At 38.9% G+C, this 22,452-nt stretch overlaps 1 protein-coding gene across 7 annotated transcripts in view; it reads right to left on the bottom strand.

The window, feature by feature from the left end:
- Window positions 1-22,452, bottom strand: part of gapvd1 (GTPase activating protein and VPS9 domains 1) — a 47,256-nt gene extending 24,804 nt beyond the window's left edge. For 2 of the 7 annotated variants that reach the window (XM_047381151.1, XM_047381148.1), the window contains exons 1-12: window positions 22,296-22,452; window positions 11,221-11,439; window positions 10,042-10,309; window positions 9,384-9,956; window positions 9,214-9,297; window positions 8,007-8,141; window positions 5,325-5,517; window positions 4,673-4,753; window positions 2,507-2,664; window positions 2,035-2,164; window positions 1,689-1,814; window positions 1,358-1,531 (exon numbers count right to left, since the gene is read on the bottom strand). In XM_047381151.1, the coding sequence (XP_047237107.1) occupies window positions 1,358-1,531; window positions 1,689-1,814; window positions 2,035-2,164; window positions 2,507-2,664; window positions 4,673-4,753; window positions 5,325-5,517; window positions 8,007-8,141; window positions 9,214-9,297; window positions 9,384-9,956; window positions 10,042-10,309; window positions 11,221-11,411 (2,113 nt within the window). In that variant the 5' untranslated portion in view covers window positions 11,412-11,439; window positions 22,296-22,452. Of the gene's footprint in view, window positions 1-1,357; window positions 1,532-1,688; window positions 1,815-2,034; window positions 2,165-2,506; window positions 2,665-4,672; window positions 4,754-5,324; window positions 5,518-8,006; window positions 8,142-9,213; window positions 9,298-9,383; window positions 9,957-10,041; window positions 10,310-11,220; window positions 11,440-11,520; window positions 11,635-22,295 lie in introns of all 7 variants that reach the window. The other 5 variants (XM_047381154.1, XM_047381153.1, XM_047381149.1 and 2 more) reach the window with 4 other exon arrangements.

Below are 22,452 nucleotides of genomic sequence, written 5' to 3' on the forward strand. Positions count from 1 at the left end.
AGTGCTTGAAAATGTACTGATATTCATTATGGTAAATGACACTGACACATTTGTTTCTTTAGCAACAGCATATATATTGATTTATTACACACTCAACTATTTTTATTCATTTTAATGAGGATTATGACTTAGAGTAAAAAAGAAAAATTAGTTTTTAGGAAAATTAGAAGATTACATAAAACCAATAAAAAGGCATTTTAATACAGAAATGCCATGTTATGGTCTTTACTATGGGGATGACTGCTGACTTGACAGTTGTTGTGACACCCTCCATAAAGACGGTCAGCTGGTATCCAAGTGTGTCAATGGAAAGTTAAATGGAAGGAAAAAGTATGGTGGAAAAAGGTGATAACAGCTTGAGAAGATTGTGGGGCAATCTCTAATAGTTTGGCAAAGAGAGACAATGTCAAAAGCATCTTATCTGGGCTAAGAAAAACATAATGTACTGTTTCACAGCGGTCCAAAGTCCTCTTTTTGGATTAAAGTAAAAATAGCATTTTATTTCAAAAAACATTATGGAGAAACACTGTAGAAGCACACAAACCAAGTTGTTTGAGATCCAATGTGGAGTTTCCATAGTCAGTGATGAGTTTGGGAACCAAGTCCAAAAGCAGCTCAGCTGTCTGTCAGGAATCTTTAGACCATTTCATGCTACCCTCAGCTGACAACCTTTATTGAGATATTGGTCTCATTTTCCAGCAGGACTTGGCACCTGCCAATACTGGCAGAAGTAACAATACCTGGTGTTATGATCATAGTATCGCTGTGATTGATTGGCCAGCAAGCCCAGGTACTGTCAAGAGGAAGAGAAGTGGTACCATAACCACACACAACGCAGACGAGCTGAAGGCTGTTATCAAAGCAACCTGGGTTGCCTTACGACTACAGCAGAGCCGCAGGCTGGTTGCCACTACGCCGCTCTGCACTGATGCAGTAATTCATGAAAAAGGAGTCCTGACCAGGTACTGAGTGCATATATTATACAGTAAAGAATCTCTGTAAACCAAATGTTCTAATTTTCTTAGAATCTAATTTTCATTTGGTTTTTATCATCACAATTTACAGAAATAAATGCTGGAAATATATCGCTCTGCAATGAATTTCAATAATATCCAGGATTTACGTTTTGAAATAAAATGAATGCAACTGTTTGTGTTCTACATTTCTTTGCAGGGGCTAAAACTATAAACAAATGTGCTTTTGGATGCTGTTTCACCCAAATACCACAAGGTGATGACATTTCTCTCAATATCCTTAAATACAGATGGTCTCTCTGTTAATTGACTTGTGTATGTTTATTAATTAAATTTTGATGCACAGATCGTCTACATATGAAGAATGCACAAAGGTTCTGCACCTGCTATTTCCTGCAATCGATCTTCATCCATATTTGGGTCAAAGTCGCTTCCAAGGACGTCGGTGCTCCAGGTTTCGCTGACCGTCTCAGAAATGTCACGGTCATCCGTCAGACCCATCATATCTCTGATCTCGAACTTGCGTAGTTTGTCATCCAGGTTGTCCTGTGTGGTGGCTGGAGGAGACAAACCATCACAAATTCAGAACGAGTCGGCCCGTTTTGTTGATAATTGTGTTTATCTTATTTGTTTGGTGAACTGCTGTATCAGGAATACAAACATGCATGTATTATACTAAATATTTCAGCACTATTCAGAGATGCAAAATTGTACCCTGTTCATGCTCCAAGAGCTGCAGCGCTTCAACCCCGTTGCTCCCCGACGGTCCAGCTCCCAACTCAGAGACAGACTCTCCCTCCAGGTCCAAGGAGGACACAGAGTTGGAACGATTGGATGGTCCTTAAGTTTTTTTAAATAAATAAATAAACAAACATCAGTGAGTCAGCAGGACCATAATATAGTGACTGTATTTACCAAACTACAACACAGGGTTTATTATTTGTGTATATTCATCTTTTCATGAAAAACAGGAAGCATTTTATTTTACTTCTGAAAAAATGTGTCAACAAATAGTTTTTTTGGCATGTTTTAACTGTTTGTCACCAGGCTGCAGACTGACCCTCTGAGATTCCCTCCAAGTTGTCGCTGCACAGTGAGAAGCGTAGCGTTTTGTCTGGTTTACCATGCAGCTTGGTATCGTCAGCAGGGCCATCCCCCTGGGGCCCATCAGCCATCTGCAAGTTCAATACCTGCAGAGCAGAGAAGAGATAAACAGACAGTTTACAGAAATGAGCTCTGTGAGGTTGCTTTGACACAAGTCATTCTGGTTTACCCAATTCAACAACAGCGCTTCAAATTTCATTTGGAGCAGAGAATTTGTTTTCCACAAGATACGTCTGTTCTTTTCTCCTTTTTCCCTGCTTTGTTTTTGTAGCGTATACCATTGCCAGGCACATTCAGAGAAAAGTAAAATGCCTAGCAGAGACTGTAAGAGGTCTCACTCCCCTTCAGTGACAGGAAATAATATTGGGCTGAATTTATCACATCATCATCTCCCCTGCAAATGAGTACATTAATTCAAGTCCCATTACCTCATTCTCTGACATCATCCCAGGGACAGTTTGAGGACCAGTTCCGAGTGAAATTACTAGCACATCCTCTGGCATCAGCTCTTGCAGGGACTCTTGGGAGCTGGCCTCTGCCTCCCCCTCCTGGGCTATGTTGGTACGGCTACGGCTGCGAGCAGCTGCTGGGTTGCAGGTGACAAAAAAAGGGAACCGTGATTTCTTCATTTTGGAAATATTTTAGGTTCCAAAAACTTTTAAAAGGTTTTTTTAAACCAACAAACTAGAGAAAGCTAACTTTATGCTATGATAATAGATTGCAAATCTTAAGAAAAACACACAAAACTGTAATCTAATGATATAAATAACAAAATAAAAAACAGAACTATTAATACAAGCTATCAAACTAATACGGCTTTAGTTTATATGAAGGAAGTTAGTAATAAATAAAGGGCTGCACGGTGGCGCAGTTGGTAGCACTGTTGCCTTGCAGCAAGAAGGTCCTGGGTTCGATTCCCGACTGGGGGTCTTTCTGCATGGAGTTTGCATGTTCTCCCCATGCATGTGTGGGTTCTCACCAGGTACTCCGGCTTCCTCCCACAGTCCAAAGACATGCCTGTTAGGTTAATTGGTAACTCTAAAAATTGTCCTTAGGTGTATGAATGGTTGTATGTGTGTTGCCCTGCGATGGACTGGCGACCTTTCCAGGGTGTACCCTGCCTCTCGCCCATAGACTGCTGGAGATAGGCACCAGCTCCCCTGTGACCCACTATGGAATAAGCGGTAGAAAATGACTGACTGAAGTTAGTAATAAAAAGAAAAGTGAATACTGAACTTTATTAGGCATGGGCCGGTTACCGGTATCAAGGTAAACCAAGATTTTAAAAGGTAACATTGTCAAAACCTCTTATAAAGATCAACACACATCTGCTTTACTTTAACGGCTTTGTTGTCTTTCTCATTTTGAAGAGCGGCTAAAAGAAATAGGGTCCTGTATCGAGTCATATTTACACCCAGGCAAACGGAAAATCATGGATCACTGAAACCTCAAAGAAGTAATGCGTTTTGTTTTTTTGAAACGCTTCACTGACGTTTATTTCATAGGGATTGTTAAATGACAATTATTTATCATGATTTTCTTTTTCACCTCTAATTTAAAACCTTCTATTTTTCCAAAATATTAATTGTTAGATTATACTATAGTAGATTTGTTAATATTAAGACTTTTGATGCATTATTACCAATGGTGCCAATTATAAAGGTTGCTGCATAATTATTTTCAACATGAGAAACAGAGCAATAGAATTGGGTTGTGATCTTTATACTTTATACCAATCTAAATAAATCTTCATTCAAAAATATCAGGTAACTTTCTCAGCTAAATTGGGTCCTGAAAATGATTTTTTTTATATTGAACAATTAGAGATGCACCGATCAGACTTTGCCTGTCCAATACAGATTTCATGTTCCCTTTGAGATCCAACCTGCTGGTTGTATTTTTTTTTTTTTGAGGAATATAACATAAAGGAGAAAACAATGCTGCAGATTATTTTAAAGCAGTAGTTGTTTTGAATCAAACAGAAAATACTGTTTGTGAAGACAAATCTATTAATACCCTACCTGTATCTGATTTTTATTCAACTAAAAAGCATCTGAGCTCATGTACTGCACCTTGACCCCATGGAAACCTTTGTAAGCTCTTAGTTTTGGCCTAGTTTTTTTCTTTTCTTCTGGTTGAATACAAACAAATGTTGCAGATACACAGATGATATTAAATTTTTCTAAAGTAACCCTGTATACTAGTAACGGTTCAAATATGAATGTTTACTAATCCTACAGACCAGAAGCAGCAAAGGTAGATTGTTTTGTTTCCACTCTACCTGGTGATGAATAGCCAAAATCTGATGAATGACGAAGCAAAATAAACACAAAAAAAGCAAAACAAAATCAGTGAAGAAAAAAAACTTTTCTCTTTGTCATGATCAATAAAAAGTCCTGTGGAAGGCAAAGCAAGGCACTACGTGAGCACACAGACAACAGCAGTGCTACGCAACAGAAATCACGGCGGTGGCTGTGCAGCTTGGAGAATGGGCCGATGCTTAATGAGTGTTAACTAACACCCAGGCTGGCTGAGACAACATATAGAGTGGGTTAGGTGCTCTGCAGCTCTGAGTTAACCAACAGGCTACCCACCAAAAGGGGTTACTAATGGAATGTGAGCAGACAGAGTGGTGGTGGAGGGGTCCCAGCACGTTATAGCGGCTAAATGTTGTCCTGGTCATTCATTGGCAGCACGAGAGGAGAAGAAAAGGACAGAGTAGAGAGTTGGAGAAAGAAGAAACACAACATCTCAGAATTCAGCGCTGTTCAAATATCAAGTCATGTCCAGCATATCAATATTAGAATTAGAAAAAAAGCTAACACAAGTGGTTTATTTCTATGTAAGAGTGTTGCTAAACCATCATTTGAGAATGCTAATGAAGGTAATCTATGCTTCTTTTTCTATCCATTCTAATTAAAACTGTTCATTTATATTTGGTCATTTAATTGGTTGTCATTTCTGTAATTGAACTTCAATCCAGGGCATGCTAATTATCCCTGTAACAAGCTGAGAAGTAGCTCATTAGCTTCCACAGGTTTTCACCAAGTAGCTGTGCATCATCGTCATGCTTTTTAATAGGCGTCAAGATGTGTATACTCAGTTCTCAGCATGCCCAAATATATTTTAATACACAATATCAGAAAATTACAAGACGTCACAACATATGAAGTAGGTCAGTAAATGAAACCTAAAAAACCTGAACAGCAAGCAGACACAGACGGAGAATGCGGTGCAGGAGGGTACCTATGGGTAATCTGTTCTTCTTGTTGGCAGGAGTTGTGGCTGGAGAAAGCTGAGGGGTGTTGGAGGGAGTCAGCTCCAAACTGTTGCTCTTCATGGTTTGAGACTGGGGCACATTAGCCAGCAGGGTCTCCAGGGCCATGTGCTCCTCCTCTCGAAGGTGATCTCCGGCCATTACATTCCGCACAAAGTCCACCTATGATGCAAGTGGAAGACATTTCTCAGAATAAAGTATAGAAATATTTCATGAAAGGTTTGAACTGTTTTGAACAAGGTTGTTGGTGGCTTTGGACAAGTTTGCTCTTGACATTTTAAAGTCTACAAATGTAAAAAAAAAAAAAAAGAGATTAAATACGATGTAAAAATATCTATGGGGCGACTGCGACTGCAATGGTGGTTGGGGTTCGTCCTGTAATCAATGGGTTGCCGGTTCTAACCCCTGCTCTGTCTGTCTCAGTCGTGTCCTTGGGCAAGACACTTCACCCGCCATGTCTGCTGATGGTGGCCAGAGGGTTCGGTGGCGTCGATTGTATGGCAGCCTCACTTCTGTCAGTGTGCCCCAGGGCAGCTGTGTGTTTGAATGGGTGAATGACTGATTGTAGTTTAAAGAGCTTTGGAGTCATGATAAAGCGCTATACAAGTATAAGCCATTTACCATTTATCATCTATGCCCCTCAACCTTTTTTCATTTTAAATGTGATAGACTAGCACAAAGTAGAAAACAATCATAAGGTAAAGGGAAAATGATACGGGGTTTTATTTTTACCAGTGAAAATCTAGTGGAAATAGTGTGTGTTTGAAGGTAGCCACCCTGGGTCAGCACTTTGTAGAACCACCTTTCACTGAACTACCAGCTACAACAGGTTTAAGGCTATGTCTCTATCAGCTTAGCACATCTAGAAAATGAAATTCTTGTACATTCGTCTTTGCTCAACAGCTCAAGCTCATTGTATGAAGACTAACTGGGAGCAGCAGTTTTACGTCTTGTTTATTTTGGGTTATATTTTATGTTTCATATGTATATTTTGTTTGTTTTGAAGAGTTGCAGCTGAGAAGATCCCTATGGACATGTTTATGGAAAACAGTTGTGTATAGTTTTCTTATGATTTAGTTCTACCTTAATATGTTTATATGTGCAACCTAAAGTCATATTCAATAAATTAGAATATATGTGATGAGGCTGGTTTGTCAGATTAAAAGTACCTTTTAAAAATAACCTTTAAGCAGCCATTAAACAAACTTCTCATCAAGCCCATGTTTCTGTATTAAAATGTTTTTTTATTTGGTCTGATGCAAAATTTTAATCTTAAATATCATGTTTTCATTGTTGTATGCTGAAATTCATCATTATTAACAGAAATAAACTCTTGAAAATATCAGTCTGTGTGTAATTAATAAGGGATTCATTTACTGAAATGAATTACTGACATAAATTAAAGTTTTTAATAGTATTCTGATTCATTTAATATGACCGTTTACTTTTTAAGCTACAAAACATTTAGTTTATATTGTTTGTGGCTTTTAATGAACAAGTTGTATTTTTTTACAATATGGATTTCATGACTAAAGAGGACATTAACTTTCTTCTTGCTACCTGTAACTACAGTAAAACTTTATTCTCAATTTCTGTAGATATCTGTAACCTAAAGCAAATGATAAATGTTAAATAATTGTAATTAGTGAATGAAAAGTGGATCACGTTTCCTTCAGAGTCCCCAAACGTTTTCAACACAAAATTCCAAACTTTTCCAGAGTAAAATTTCAAAACAATTCCCGATATTTAAAAACAAAAATAGAAAATTACCAATTAGTTTCTATTATCTGCATGGTCTATAAAATACACAATGTTGAGGTTGCAGTCTGATCCAGTAGCGATGTGAAGGGCACTGCTTTATTCTGAAAAACTTACATCAGGTCTATACATTTTTCAAGCTTCTATTATTTATGTAAAAGTTCAAAAATGTGAGGTTTTATTGCTTTGTGTGACGTCTAAACCCGACCCATTTTTAAAACCACACACAGGACCGTCTAAAATGGATCTAAAAAGACCTAGATACCAAAATAGTAAAATGGCTTTTTTTTTTAAGTTTATCTACTTTTTGATTAATGTTTATCTCAGATTCCTCACAATCAGTAACTTTAAAACTGTGGCCCTATAAAGTTTTTTTTTCCCCAAACTCTTTTTTTTTTTTTTTTTCCAAATATGATTGAATTCTAGGCTGAAGCCTGGAATTAATAATGTAGTGGAAGAAATAAGGATACCTAACTTAAGATGTGAAAATTGAAAGATGAAGGATATAAATGAAATACAAATATATGTAAAAAGCAGCTAAATCTTAAAAAATTCTGATTCAATTTCTGTTCATCTTCTAGAGAACAGAATGAGAAATTAAGTCTGGAAACTCAAACATCTTTCGATATTCCATTTTCTTTTTGACAAACTTTTCCAAACCTGGAAAATGATAAGAGATAATTCCAAGCCGTCTTGGGCCACATTATTCTAGCTGTAATAATCAACATGTGATAGATTGGGGATTTGTCCAGGGTATATCCTGCCTCTTGCCCAGTGACTGCTGGAGATAGGCATCGCATAAAATCCCAGTAAAATACATAGATGGTTTCCTTACATTGCATTTGTAAGGAAATAGCAGCAAATAAACCTCATATTTTTTTGACAAAACCTACCAGTGCAAACAGCTGACTATGAGTAATATAGACAGCTGTTCTACTGAGGCCTTCGAGAAGGTTCATGGAGGACATGGGTGGGGTCTCAACTGCTTGTCCTCCAATCACCACATCCAGAAAAGCGGCGACACAACTCTGGAAACAGAGACAGAAAATAAGAGAAGTTTTTTTTTCTCCAGAAGCAGATCAAGTAGAGACTGGACAAAGCACCTAAATGTCAGAGTTTACATAGTGCCTGAGTTAAATATTTCTCAACGCAGCATTAGAAGGACAAAAGACCCTTAAAACTGGCATAAAATATATAGGGCTTTTTTTTTTCCTAATCTGACAATATTTTCCATCAAATACTAAAAATAAGAAACAGAATCACAATGATTCTCTGAAATTATCTTAACCACAGCATAGGAGACAGAAAGTTGTTTTCACTGATTAGTGGAAATTAGGTCTAGTCCACATAAAGACAAAAACCCTATCATTTTAAAAAACCTTTTCTGTAGATGGCACATTAGAAAAAAAGCGTCCACATGGGGGCACGCAGCAGCACAGGAAACGCTGCAGTGTGGATGCCGTGGCGGTGCTGTGACACTGCCACTGCAACGCCGGGCATGCGCCGACAACTCATGCAACGTAAACACAGCAACACGGTGGCAAATATGAACAATGGAGCTTCGTAGGAGAGCTTTATTTGGACTGATGATGAAGTCATGGTTGGAAAAGAAGCGTTTCCCATGTACACGGGCAGCACAAAAACGGCATTTTTGAGACATTTTAAAAAAGGATTGTTTTTGGTCTCTCAGAACGCCGGATTCGTGTGGACTCCTTGCCTAAACAACAAAGTACCTTTGCGAATACACCTAAGATGGTCTCTGTGTGGATGGGGCCTTAATGGACACACCTGACAGAAAAGCAACTGATTAAACTGTATCATACTGCAAGTTTGGTTTTTAGAATGTCTTATTGGTAACTAGAGGCTTTAAATGGTCAATCAGTGTGGAGTTAGTTTGGAATCATCAAAAAAAAGTTATTAGTCTTTTTTTTTGTTGCAGATTTCTGCACTTCATGATTGTAATGATGACAATTAAAGCAGTCCAAATATCCCCACAACAAAACAAAAATCACAGTTCGACCCAAAGTATCACACTTGTAGACAAGGGCTTTGTGCAACTCGCAACAGTCAAAATAAAGAAAACACTTTGATCAGACCCACCTTATCAAACTTAGACAAACTGCTTTTCCGCCTTGGATCAGAATCACCATCAGCCATGGCCAGCTGCTGCAAAAGTTGCCCCACCTGTATAAGAAAAGCCGTACAGCATCAGATCGTTCAACATGCTGAACGTGTAAATATATGGAGACGGAATCCTTCAGCTCATTTACCTGCATTAGATTAAAACGAGCCACTTCATTGATGGGTGCATCTGAGATGATGCCATACTGTTCTGGGTTGACTATAGCCGGGCAAATGAAACAGGTCAGCAGGAGGTCGGTGCACATGGTGCGCACCTCACCCACTTCAAGACGCTCGACACATGACAGAGTCTTGTACATCTGGGACACGATCCAGCGCAGGCTGTGAGGAAAGCAATAGGTGTTCTGCTTCAGGTAACCGATGAACTTGTTCACCAGAGCAACCAGCTTGGCTTCGTTGATCTCTACAGCTGCCTGCACTCTTTGCTTGTAGTCCTCGGAGCCTTTCTCCCCAAAGCGTTCCTGCTGGGCTGGAGTGAGGCGCTCTGTCACCTTGGCAGGGTCGGTCTCCAGGTGATCCTCATCCTCCACCAGCAGCTGCATTATGGGTTCATGAAGGGTGGCAGTGAGGAAGAGCTTGGCTGAGTACAGGCCCTCGGAGAAGAGTTTGAAAAGGATGCTGAAGGCACAGGTTCCACGTCGGAGGAGACGGCGAGGGTTGTCGCTCTCCTTCAGCTCAAATTCTATCAGGTATCTCAACACCTGCCAGAAAAACAAAAAACAAAGCTTTAATTAGAACCGACTGTTTTTTCTAGTGCCTATGAGACTGTTTTTCTGCTCTTCTGACCTGCAGCAGGTAGCTCTCATCCTCCTGCATGATACAGTTGCCATAGAGTGAGGTGAAGACGGTATGGATGACACCCTGGGTGTGCTCCTGGTTAAGTCTTTCTCCTGCCACAAGGCAGGATGCAACAAGTCTGGGATTTTCCCACAGCCTGGCCAAGAACTCGCCATAGATTGTTTCCTGGAAACCCAGAGTCTTGTAGCCGTCGGTGAACTGCGTATCTTCCAGCATTTTGGCATGTTGGCAGCACTCAGCCGGGGAGGCCTCCACACTATAGGACAGAGATTTTTTTATAATCAATATGCATCTTAAAAACAGTCTCATTTCAATGGCATTTTTATTTTTGTCTTCCTTCCAACAGATAAACATGTATTTGTGTTCTCTAGTCAGTAGACCTATAGTTTTCACATACACTCATCACCATGAATGTGATTAAATTTGGGCTTTTGTTAGTTTATTAATAAAGAACTTCAATGGTTTTTAAAAACAAGAACTGAGTTTGAATTTATTGTAGATTTTCACTTATCAGCACAGAGTTGGACATACACATATAAGTGCTCTGACATTCGGGTAAAGGTTGGGTACCTGTCAAAGACCCAGCTTTTAAGCATAGTCCATGAATGTCAAATAGGGGTGAGGATAGGCCCCGTCCAGAAGCTTAAAGTCAGTCTGCTAAATCCATTCTAAAACCAGTTTGATTAGCTGTTAATTTAAGGTGATGTTAAAGAACTGGGAGGTTATACTCCTTCATTATTCCACCCACTTTGAGCAATGCATCTGGACCATAGACAACGAAACAGACCCAAGGTATGATGCTACCGCCATCATGCCGGACAGCTAGCTCAGTGTTCTTAGAATCGAAGGTCTCACTTTACTACCGCAAACATGATTTTTGTCATCATGTCCAAGTAGCTCTATCTTTGTCTTATCTGACCATAAAACATTTGACTTGTCCCAGTAAACAGCTCCAACTTCAAGAAAAACATTACACTCACATCAAACTTCCTGATTGGCCTATCCAAGGCCCTGACCTTAAATGACCTAATCATGGGCTATGCTTAAGATTCAGGTCCATGGCAGGAAACCAGTGATTTTAAATAAACTCTCAACTCTTCCAAGAAGGCTGGATCGTGTAAAATTGTGGTTTACAAAACATTCTCAGTTACAAGATGATGGCCTGACCTGGTGAGAATGAGCCGATCAAGGTTGATCCTCTGCTGCTTGGCGATCCAGGCGGCCCGGTACAGCCTCTCGGCCGTCTTCAGCACATCACTGTTGAGCCTCTGGATAAGCTGCTTCTCCGATGCCACATACAGCCGCTCCTGCTTTAGGTGGTGGGCCAGAGTGTGGATGTCTGGCTTCACCATTTTCATGGGCTCACGCAGACGGAGAACTAAGCGGCTGCAGAACGAAGAACAAAATCATAACATGAACACCTCATTTTGGGAAATAAAAAGATGCGAGACAAACTCAAAGCAAAACCTCAAATAATCTTTCAATCAAACGTCTCATTGAGGAGGAAGGGAAGTAGAAGCTTGTTAACCAGGTGGCACAGATGGTTGCATAGCGCCTGATGTGGAAGAGGTTTTGTGAAGTCTGGGAAAACAGACCACAATGATATCATCAGGGTTATCTTTGCTTGGGTTTCAGTTCCATTATTCTAAAGGAAGCCAGCATTTAGTGTTGAAGGGATCGCACCATAAACTCCATCAAAGGTATTTACTTATTAGGAAACTCTAATGAGTCATGGGGTTCAATTATTTAATGGAAACAGAAGAATCACACTTTGTCTCATCTAACGAGGGAGTTTAAAGAATAATACAATAAATGTTAAGGTTTATGAGTGTTTTAAATAAAATAAGATAAATGGAACAGTTTGAACCTACCAATGTGCTCAGTTTTTTTTATGTAATGTTCACTGTTCAATGATCACTTGTACTCAGCTGGACTTTTAAATGAAAAGCAGGACATGATTTGCATTTTCTCCTAAATACTGAGTGAACATTAGTTTGGTGGACCGTCATGTAAGGGAAGTCATCATTTGCATTCTGGATTCTTTCCACGACGTTCCAATGACAACAAAACAAAGCAGCTTGCTCTAAAGCCCCAGCAGACGTCGCACAGCCAAAAAAAAAAGAAAACATAAATAAATGCAAATTACGCTTTCTATTCAAGATACACACAGCCACAATATGCAATCCAAGTTGAGTGCATGAAATCTGGATGATTTCTCATTGAATCCTTCCCTCAAAAGGCTCTTTGTGGTCGGACGCTTACAGTGAAAACACAGATTAAAGTGTGGAAATGGGGCTCTGGGCAGAGGATAAGATCGGGGCCAGAGAGAGCCGCCTGCAAGTGGGAATGAGTGAGGCAGTGTCAACCCACACAAGCTAAAAGACAACCACTGTGTTTGCGTTGATGTCCCTGACAAATTAAATTGGTTATGTGTCATTAAACGGAAGATAGGCAGTGAATGATTCAATAACTGTATCAAATCAAAAAGAAAAGGTCATTTAAATACAAGTCAATATGCAAGAAAGAAAAGCTACAGGCAAATAATGCTCATAAAAACACACTACCAAAATAATTATCGCCCCATATGTCGTCAGGCTGATTTAAATAACTTTTCTGCAGCCTTTCAGGGTAGTTTAAACAGAAAGTACACAAATTACCCAGGATTCCTTTTACCTGGGTAAAAGAAATCCCAGGTATTAAAATATTGGGACTTTCACTGGAAAAAGGGCTACTCTGTCTTTGTTTTGAAATACACTGTGTGCACAATTATTGGACATGTCTTATTTTTGAGGATTCATTTTAGTTCATCCAAAGTGTTAGCAAACCTCCAAGCTGAATGCTCTAGAAAGTTAAAGCGATGTTTTGGCTTTGTAGGAGAATATCTGTCTGCATACAAACAAGCAGCTAAATAAATTGAAATATCCCCTTCTCGTTTGTTTATTTTTTATATGTTAAAGGGTCAATAATAAACAACTCAAATGTTAAAAATGAACCTTTCTGACATAAAAAAGATCTTCAGAAACATATGTGACCAGTATAACCACCATGCTTTCTAGAACAGTCAAAATGTCCCATTTAAGAAGGACTCACAAGTTCTCAATAGGGTTTAGGTCAGGTGATGACCTTTAAAACGTTTACTGGTTATCGAGTACTTCACTGCATGTGAAGAGGTACTGTCCAGCATAAAAATCATGATCTTTTTGAAAGATGCAGACTTTTTCCTGTACCACTGCTTGAAGAAAGTATCTTCTAAAAACTGATGGTAGCTTTGAGAATTGGCTCCATCTTCAACCTGAAAAGGTCAAACTAGAGCATCTTTAATAATACCAACCCAAACTAGTACCCCACCTCCACCTCACTGCCTTCTGTGTGGACATGGAGCTCTGTGCCCATATGTTTTCAGATACTTCTTGGTCAAGTCTTAACGTTTCAAATTCATTGTCTTGGCTTCCTTATCTTAGCCATGTCTCAGATGAACTGAACACCTTTGTATTTCTGAGCCCTCTGGGTAGGTTGCAGTTCTAGAAAATGAGAGCACTGGAGGTGAATGGGTTCTTTGTAGATTCACATTTTATACCTAAATCTTTGGCAGGTAATTTGGGTCTATCTCCTCGCGACTCTGTTGACTGTGTGTGATCAATTTTTGACTTCTGAGAGTCCTTAAAACCTCTTTAAACAGGCCTTTTTGCCTGATAATGACCCAGACTATGATATCGGGTAGTGATCGCCTTAATAAACATCGCCCGATATGCTTAAATCCTAGAAGCACTGAAGTTTCTACAAGTTAGTTGGAAAATACAGCATAAAAAAAAGATATGATCAAAATGCTCAATACACAGTGTAACCATGAGAGCCTGTCAAACTGTACAACAACATAGGCTCTCTGCCACACACCAACTAACTGTGTGATATCACCCCCGGTCCCATATATTTATCATTTGCAGGTACAATAAATAAATAAAGGCTTATCCAATCTAACACAATAAATCAGAGCTTTCTCTCTCAAATATTCTTGATTCTTGAAGAATAAATGTAATGCCATGTAATATGGTGCAATATAAAAAAGGGGAGCTATAGTCTCAGCTACAGTTTTGTAACAAAGTGAATCACATATACTGCAATCTTTTCAGCAGGTTGTATTTGTACAGACACCTCTGTCTCATAACCCAGAGGATTTTAGTGTAGCTGCTGAAATTTAGTGATGGAGACAGAGAAAGCACTGTAACTTTGGGTTGTTTTGGGGAAAATCATAATTTTATTTTACCACAACCATTAACTTGTAAAGACAGGTTATATAAACATAATGACTCCCAGTTTTTCCTTACACTGCCATGCAAAGAGTGAACTCACGACAGAGTAACCAACAATGACTGCATTCCAAACAGTTCTTTGCAACATCGATAGCAAAACTGTGCAAACTGATACTACAGTGATAATAGATCTGCAATATATTGTGCAGGTCTAACATTTTCATGAACTGTTCAATCAATCTAAATACAAATGCAACAATGGCAGCACAACATTGATTACCTTCCCATTCTTCATTGGTTAAGAATGTAGTTATTCTAATGTAAAAAAAAAAGGTTATTTTTTTTCTATGTTTATTCTCAAACTTCCCTTACTTAAACACAGACATGTGGGGTATCCTCTGCAACATCAGACTCTTGGCTAAAAGCTGATATAAACCATTTATTTGAACACCAAACACAGTTAAACTACAAGCAGTTGAATCAGAAAAATGCAGGAAGTAAACGCACTCTACAAAACGGATTCACCGGAAGTCTCGGCCTCTTCTTCCTGATTGGTGGGATTGACGTGAAAGACGTGGAGATAACTTTATTCTAGTGGCTCTAAGGATGAAAAGGATGGATGAAAAGTCATTTGTGCAATTCGGCCAATCCAAACTTGAGTTATTGCGTAAGGCAGGTTGTTAGTAAAAACACTAAGCACACTGTATTGCAAGGCGCAGTCGCTACAGCTGTTACGCACCAGACCTTCCTACATGTGGCTGTATATGGTCTGTGGTTATCATTTCGCATGTTCGAGTGTTTTTTTGAAACACAATGGCTTCCCGCACAAAGTTCTACACCGTCGCTGAAGCTTTGGACCTAATTACAATGGACTGCGGTACAGAAGTCTGTGCAGAGGATTCCTCATCTGAAGACGAAGAACTTATTTATCCCGACAAGATCAATGATGAGTTGGATTATGCAGTTCTGCCGCTCGAAATGTATGTAATTTTAGTTTTATTACGATATACTTTTAAAGATTGATTTTCTTTTTACACTAGTGCGTTGTGATGTCTCATAATAAATGGATTTGTAAGCCACACAGTGGAAGATAGTATTGAAATGTTTGCATCTGTAATTAGCCCCGACACACCTACCCCCACCGGCCCGGTAAACAAAGGTGTTGTACATATATTCATTCCTAGTTGTCAATAAATTATGTTATTTTACTTTTAGCAATGCTATTACGTATTTTATTGCAAAGATTGATGTTTTGGGGATTTTTTACACTGGTGCTTCCTGTTCAATAAATGTGCTCCAGTATGATTCAACATAGCATTTTCTTGTACTATTGAAAATTATTTAAAAAAAATAGATGTGGGTAATAAAAACAAAACAAAACAAAATCAAAAACAGGCTGTTCTAGACATGTAAAAGTAGTTCGTTACATTTTTCAAGTAAAAACACAAGAAATCTCCACTTTTTCAGATGGTGCCGAATTGTGTCCAAATGTCCTATATGGTGCCAAAAGGAAAAACGCCTACTTATGTCTTTACTAAAACCTCTCTAACTTTGCTTTAGTTTACCTCAGCTGCATGAAAGGTACAGGCACAGGTAATTTCCACAAGTGGATTTAGTGTTTTCTAAAGTTTGTAGCCGTCTTCATGATATTTCTAAAAGGTTTATATAAGAGCTGAAACAACTAATCGATTTGATCGATTAAAATCGATTATTAAAATAGTTGTCAACTAATTTAGTCATCGATTAGTTGCTTTGTAAACAGGTTTTGCCGTATGCAGTCTATTTTTTAACACAATCTGTTACATTTGTGGCCCATGTGTGGCAGTAATGAGCCACTGAACGCTGTGATCTACTGTTAGAGCAGTAAAGGAAGGAATCAGCTAAAAGTTGACCTTGTTTTGCATGACGTTCCACGCGCATGGATCTATATGCGGCACAAACACATTTGCACTGAGCAAGATGGCGGAGCACAAAAAGTTATGGAAGAAAAGGGGGACAAACGAGAAAAGAGAAGAAAAATGAACATGAACAAAGGCATCAAAAGTATGAGAGCACTTCACCCTAGATGCAGCAAAAAGACGAGTGACCTGCAAGATATGCAAAAATGGTCTGGCATGGCATGGCAGCATGACATATCTACATGAACATCTGAGACAAAAGCATGTCGGAGTTAAAGCAGGAGAGGAAGAGCTAGCGCGGTACAAAAACATATACCTAATAAGAAACTAAACGCGCTAAATACTGTTAATTAATTCAGTGTTGAGATGTGGGCGCTGCTTTGTTAATGACAGTAACAGTAAATATAAAAAACGATTAATTGTAAAAATAATCGACAGATTGGTCGATTATTAAAATAATCGTTACTTGCAGCCCTAGTTTATATACTGTACAATGCAGGAATAATTCTGGCATTTTTTTCTGTGTGCCATCCTCATTATCTCTGAAACAGTAGCTACTACTGTGATATTAACACTTCTGATGGAATCTCCAGAGTGTTACCCTTAATTTGACACCAAGCTTATTTAAATAGAGTTTGTAATTGCTGAGAAAAACTCAATTACATTTGGCCATATAATTTTGAGCACAAACTTCACAAAAATGCCTTGAGAGCAGGAAAACAACTGTCCCATTAATCACCCTCCTTATTGTTGTCATTACAGTATCTTAGGGCAAAATGAGGACACGATTACGTTCGCCCCCTTTTTAATCTAGAGCTGCCACAAACAGCTGGCAGTAATATCTGGGGTTGCTGTTCAACTACCACTCCAGGCCTTGCTCGTTTTAGCGTCCCATCATCTATTGTGCAGACGCTCGGACATTCCTCTCACGGAAAGGAGGGAGACACATTTTATTTTGCTGCCAACTGCTTTAAATCGTAAAGCTCAAAGTGTGATTATTAAAAGATGTACAAGAACCCCCGGTTGAGCAAGGCATCTACCAAATCCCGATAGCTTTTATTAACGTCAAGTAAGGTTTTGTATCGTCTGCTAAGGTGCCTTGTTCCAGGGTTCTTTCCCATGTAAAGTGCCACTGAACGAATAGATTGACGTGTAAAAACTATGAAGAAAATTAAAGCAGTCCAAGAAACCCGAGTGCAAAGGACGAGTAAATGACAAAGTGTCTCTGCACTGATTTAGGAGGGACGCATAAAAACAACCTGGTGAGCGGGCTAACACCAATGTTAGCAATTCTAGCAACACAAGCTAACTATAAGCTAGCTGCCTTGCTTAGCTTTCCGCTATAAGGTCCTTGGAGACCAAACGGGGTTTAAAATATTTGGTGTGACGTAAGTCGTTACAAGAGGTTAAAGAAAGCTTTATTTGAATGCTCGTGAATTGAATTCCTGTTTAGAAAGCAGCCACCTATTTCTTTCCATAATGATATCAATAAAATATTTCTAATCAATTTAGAAAAAGACTATTTTTAATCCCGTAACCAGATTAATGTAACTCGCAAACATATGACCAACAACTGGTGAACTCTTTCCCTCAAAAAGCTATCAGGCTCATGCTTATGACTCACTTTCACATGCACAATCATGTTCTTAACTCAGAACATTCTTCACACAGAAGTGAAAAAGCAGCCAGGATACTAAGTGGCTAGCAGGAAGGAGGACCGCTCTTTGTCACCGAGCTGTGTACCTGTTAGCTCCGATAAAATCCACAGCTAAGAGTTAACTGGTGAGTCAGTCAGGGAGAGCGTTGGGGAACTCTGAAGCAGAAGAGAAACCCAGTAAAGCACTATATGAGGGAAAGATAATCTGCAACTCTAAGTGTCCTGAATGAGAATGTTCATCCAAGTACAAGAGGGACAGCCAATGAATAGTCTTAAGACGACTGACAACAAGACCAGTTGTTCCGCAGGATCATATGTGGGAGCAGGGTGATTCTAACAAGGTAGAGAGAAATAAAAGGCGAGGAAAATTCAAGGCAAGGATACAGGTGATTTAGAAAAAAAAGTTATGCCGGAATGAACAGGTTTGGAACACTGCCCAGTCCTCCCAGTACATGATCCCACACACACATTCAGGCAGCCCGACCAAAAGTACAAAGCTTCTCTCACAGCTATTAAAAGGATTTCACTTTCTACTAAAGGCACACGTGACTCTGAGCCAACATCCTCTCCACACTTCCTTTTCTGAAACTTTCTTACACTACTCAGCAAGCAAATAGTACAACTGGTCACTTAAACTTCAATGAATAATGAGCATCAGTTCTACTTTTATGTAAAGAATCATACATTAACAGGAATGTTGCACATCAATGATGTAAAAGCAATGTACTGGCTGCACGAGAGTACATAAAGACTATATTCTGCCAAGATAATCATTGATCGTTTATAACTCTGACCACATTGAACAAAATGTTACTTATAGTCATTTCAATCAAAATCATGCTACTTTCCTTTTGGAAATATCCTGCAATCCCCAACTTTTCTTCCTTTACATAAATCAGACTTGTATTACACCCTCTAGTTCAGAGCTCATTTAATTTAAAAGTGAAACAAAATTAATCACATTAAGGAACGTAAAAATGCTATCGAGACGATCAGATCCAGGACCCACCTGCACACATGGGATCATACGTTTTTCCAATAAGTGATTAGAACAGCAGCAAGACGCATTCCAAAATTAAAACAGGCTTTTAGGCATCGGAATACTTTGCAATGTTTCTAGTCAGTGAAGCCACAAAAATACCGGCGTATTCATACAAACCCAGCTGTAGGATCGGTAACTTTATTCATCCTGAAGAATAAAGGGGGTTGATGTTTTTAAAGCTGACCTGCAGCCGAGAGAGTCAAGCGCTACAAGCCACACAGCACCGGTTCTGATCAACTGAGCTTTAACAATGAGTTTGAAACATGCTGATTTCTAATTGTAATATACGTTTATAATGATCACAGTTACCAATGTGTTTAACACAGCAGTAAATATAAGCAGGTTAGTTTTCATCAATAAAATAACACACTTCATCCCAATTTTAGGAGCTGATTAGGGCTGCAGCTCTCAAATATCTCGCCCTGTTGTTGATGCAGCACACTGTGCAACAGGTAAATGTCTTGGCCATTATGTTTGCACTGTATATTTTGCAAATGACACAGCAAATTCAAATAAAACTGGGTGATGCAGAAGCACCTTAATTCGCAAAAAAGGTCAAACAGTGAGCAATTAAAGATATGACGTCTTTGATCATACAATAAGAAAGTAACTAATAGGGCTGAAACAATTAATCGATCACTGAAATAATGGTCAACTAATTTAGTAATCGCATAATCAATAACTGGAGTATGCAGACACTGAAACTTGCCATTTGCTGAAAGAACAACTCACTCAGAGCAGGAATTAAACCAAAACTGTACAAAAATATATACATTTTGCATTTAAGATGAAAAACCGTCATTTTCTTCAAATATGCTCTATCCAGTACTCCTCAAATGGTGTAGTTTTAGCTTCACCTGGTTCAAATTCTGTAAAAAATCTCATTTTAAGCACCTTTTGCTTTCCAATCATTAATTGGCTAATCAAAAAATATAGTCAACAGATCAGTCGATTAGCAAAATAATCATTAGCTGCATCCCTAAATTATAATTGAACCAGCATGTTTTAAAGTTAAAGGAGGAGAAGTTGAACCCAGTTTGCCAACAGTGCCACAAAGTCATGCTCTGCCTGGCCTTACAGCCATGAACAGCCATTCCTTATGTGGATCCGAAGCAAGCCGATCTCACACTGTGTGTAAGAGTGCACGGTTGCATTAAAACTGGATTAAACTAATATTTCTAAAATAAAAACAAAAAAGATTTGGAGGTGCCATTTTTACCTCTCTTTAACATCTATATAGGCAGTTGTTACAACTAGGGTGGCTGAGATTAGTAAATGTAAACATCAGTGACTCTTTATGTCCCCAAGACCTACACTCCAATTTCCAGAAGGCTGCCAACCTTCTCAGTTCCAGCATATCTCATAACAGATTTCTAAAGCTTCAATAATAAAACAAACTGCTGTTCAACTTTCAGCCTTCTTGGTCTCTATGAACGTTAGCTCTGGGTCAATTCACTCCTTTACCAGTTTGACTAAACGTCCAAAGTGGCAAAAAAAAAAAATCAGGTAAGAAAAAACAGAAATAAAATACTTTTGAAGGAGCAAAATTACCACCACTTGCAAAGAACTGCCATCTGTTGTAGCAGCCTAAATAAACAGCCAACAGAACATCCAATTTCTTCTTTAATGGCTTTTTACACCTTAAGTGCTTTTTCTGACTATATAAAAACACCTTGGTACTGAATTTAGATACCAAAGTCTGCTCCCTATAATGACCATTTCCACACTGAGATGTGACATTGGAACATTCTCGCATTGTGCGTTCAATGATCAGAGAAAAACAAACTATTTTTCAGGTCCACACTAGCTGATCACTAATTGGCTCGGGTCCAGCAGAAAATTGGCCAATTTTGGTCACCAGCTGATTGCATCTAGCAAAGAACAGAAGTTACCTGTGTTACCAATTAATAGACAGCACAGCAGAGAACACACTACTTTATACGTGTCAGTTAATGAGTCCTAATTCATCAGAGGAGCAGAGACAATTCAGCACAGAGTCATAACCTTAAACAGCATCAGATAGGTTCCATTAAAGCTACCGACTGTTTAGAGATATATTCATTCTGGATCAGCCATTAATGCATGTTGGACAACACAATCCAAAAACAACCTCTGGAAAACGTGTTTCAGAAAGCTTAAAACAGATGTCCTAGGAATTTTACATTAGGCAATACTACAGACATCTGGAATCAGATTACCGTACCATTATAATTAGGTCAATGGAAATGATGGTACAGCAGAAGACGAGGAGTATTAAGGTATGAGTCAGTATAAATCTAAGCAAGAAAAAAAAGAAAAATCACTAGTCAGCAAGGATATCTTTCATAACTCACATCCTGACAAGCTATGAATAAAATCCCAAACGTCTGTAATCACATGGACCTTATTCAATCTAAAAGTCATATTCGTCACAAACCATGAAGACTGACTCAATGTCCAAGTAAAGTGATTCAATCTGCACTACAGTGGAAGTTAAGCTTGTTGACTAAGCATAAAACGGAGCTGACCTGAATTTAAACAAGAGATAAACGCTAAAGTTTAATATAAACACGTGATTGAAGTACAGAGAATTTAGGAGATGCAGACTACCAAGTTAAGTTCCTATTACAGCGTTAATCATTAAGCTTACTATAGCTTCTATATCATTTCATTTCTTTGGCAAGTAATGAAAGGCAAATAATCTCGCCTGATGACAAACAGCGAGAAAACAACTGTCCCATTAATCACCCTCCTTATTGTTGTCATTACAGTATCTTAGGGCAAAATGAGGACACGATTACGTTCGCCCCCTTTTTTAATCTAGAGCTGCCACAAACAGCTGGCAGTAATATCTGGGGTTGCTGTTCAACTACCACTCCAGGCCTTGCTCGTTTTAGCGTCCCATCATCTATTGTGCAGACGCTCGGACATTCCTCTCACGGAAAGGAGGGAGACACATTTTATTTTGCTGCCAACTGCTTTAAATCGTAAAGCTCAAAGTGTGATTATTAAAAGATGTACAAGAACCCCCGGTTGAGCAAGGCATCTACCAAATCCCGATAGTTTTTATTAACGTCAAGTAAGGTTTTGTATCGTCTGCTAAGGTGCCTTGTTCCAGGGTTCTTTCCCATGTAAAGTGCCACTGAACGAATAGATTGACGTGTAAAAACTATGAAGAAAATTAAAGCAGTCCAAGAAACCCGAGTGCAAAGGACGAGTAAATGACAAAGTGTCTCTGCACTGATTTAGGAGGGACGCATAAAAACAACCTGGTGAGCGGGCTAACACCAATGTTAGCAATTCTAGCAACACAAGCTAACTATAAGCTAGCTGCCTTGCTTAGCTTTCCGCTATAAGGTCCTTGGAGACCAAACGGGGTTTAAAATATTTGGTGTGACGTAAGTTGTGTTACTTACCAAATGTAACTGGCCTCTGCAAGTTATTCCCAGAGTCTCTAAACACGGCTAGTCATTAGATTTGTCAGGTCAGAAGAACAGTTTGTTGGCGCTTAGCGGTCTAACCCTGGCTGCAGCTAAACTGGACTGTCATCAACGTGGGACATGCGCAAACGGG

This window comes from Girardinichthys multiradiatus, chromosome 12 (genome assembly GCF_021462225.1).
Source record: "Girardinichthys multiradiatus isolate DD_20200921_A chromosome 12, DD_fGirMul_XY1, whole genome shotgun sequence".
NCBI classification, from domain to species: Eukaryota; Metazoa; Chordata; class Actinopteri; order Cyprinodontiformes; family Goodeidae; genus Girardinichthys; species Girardinichthys multiradiatus.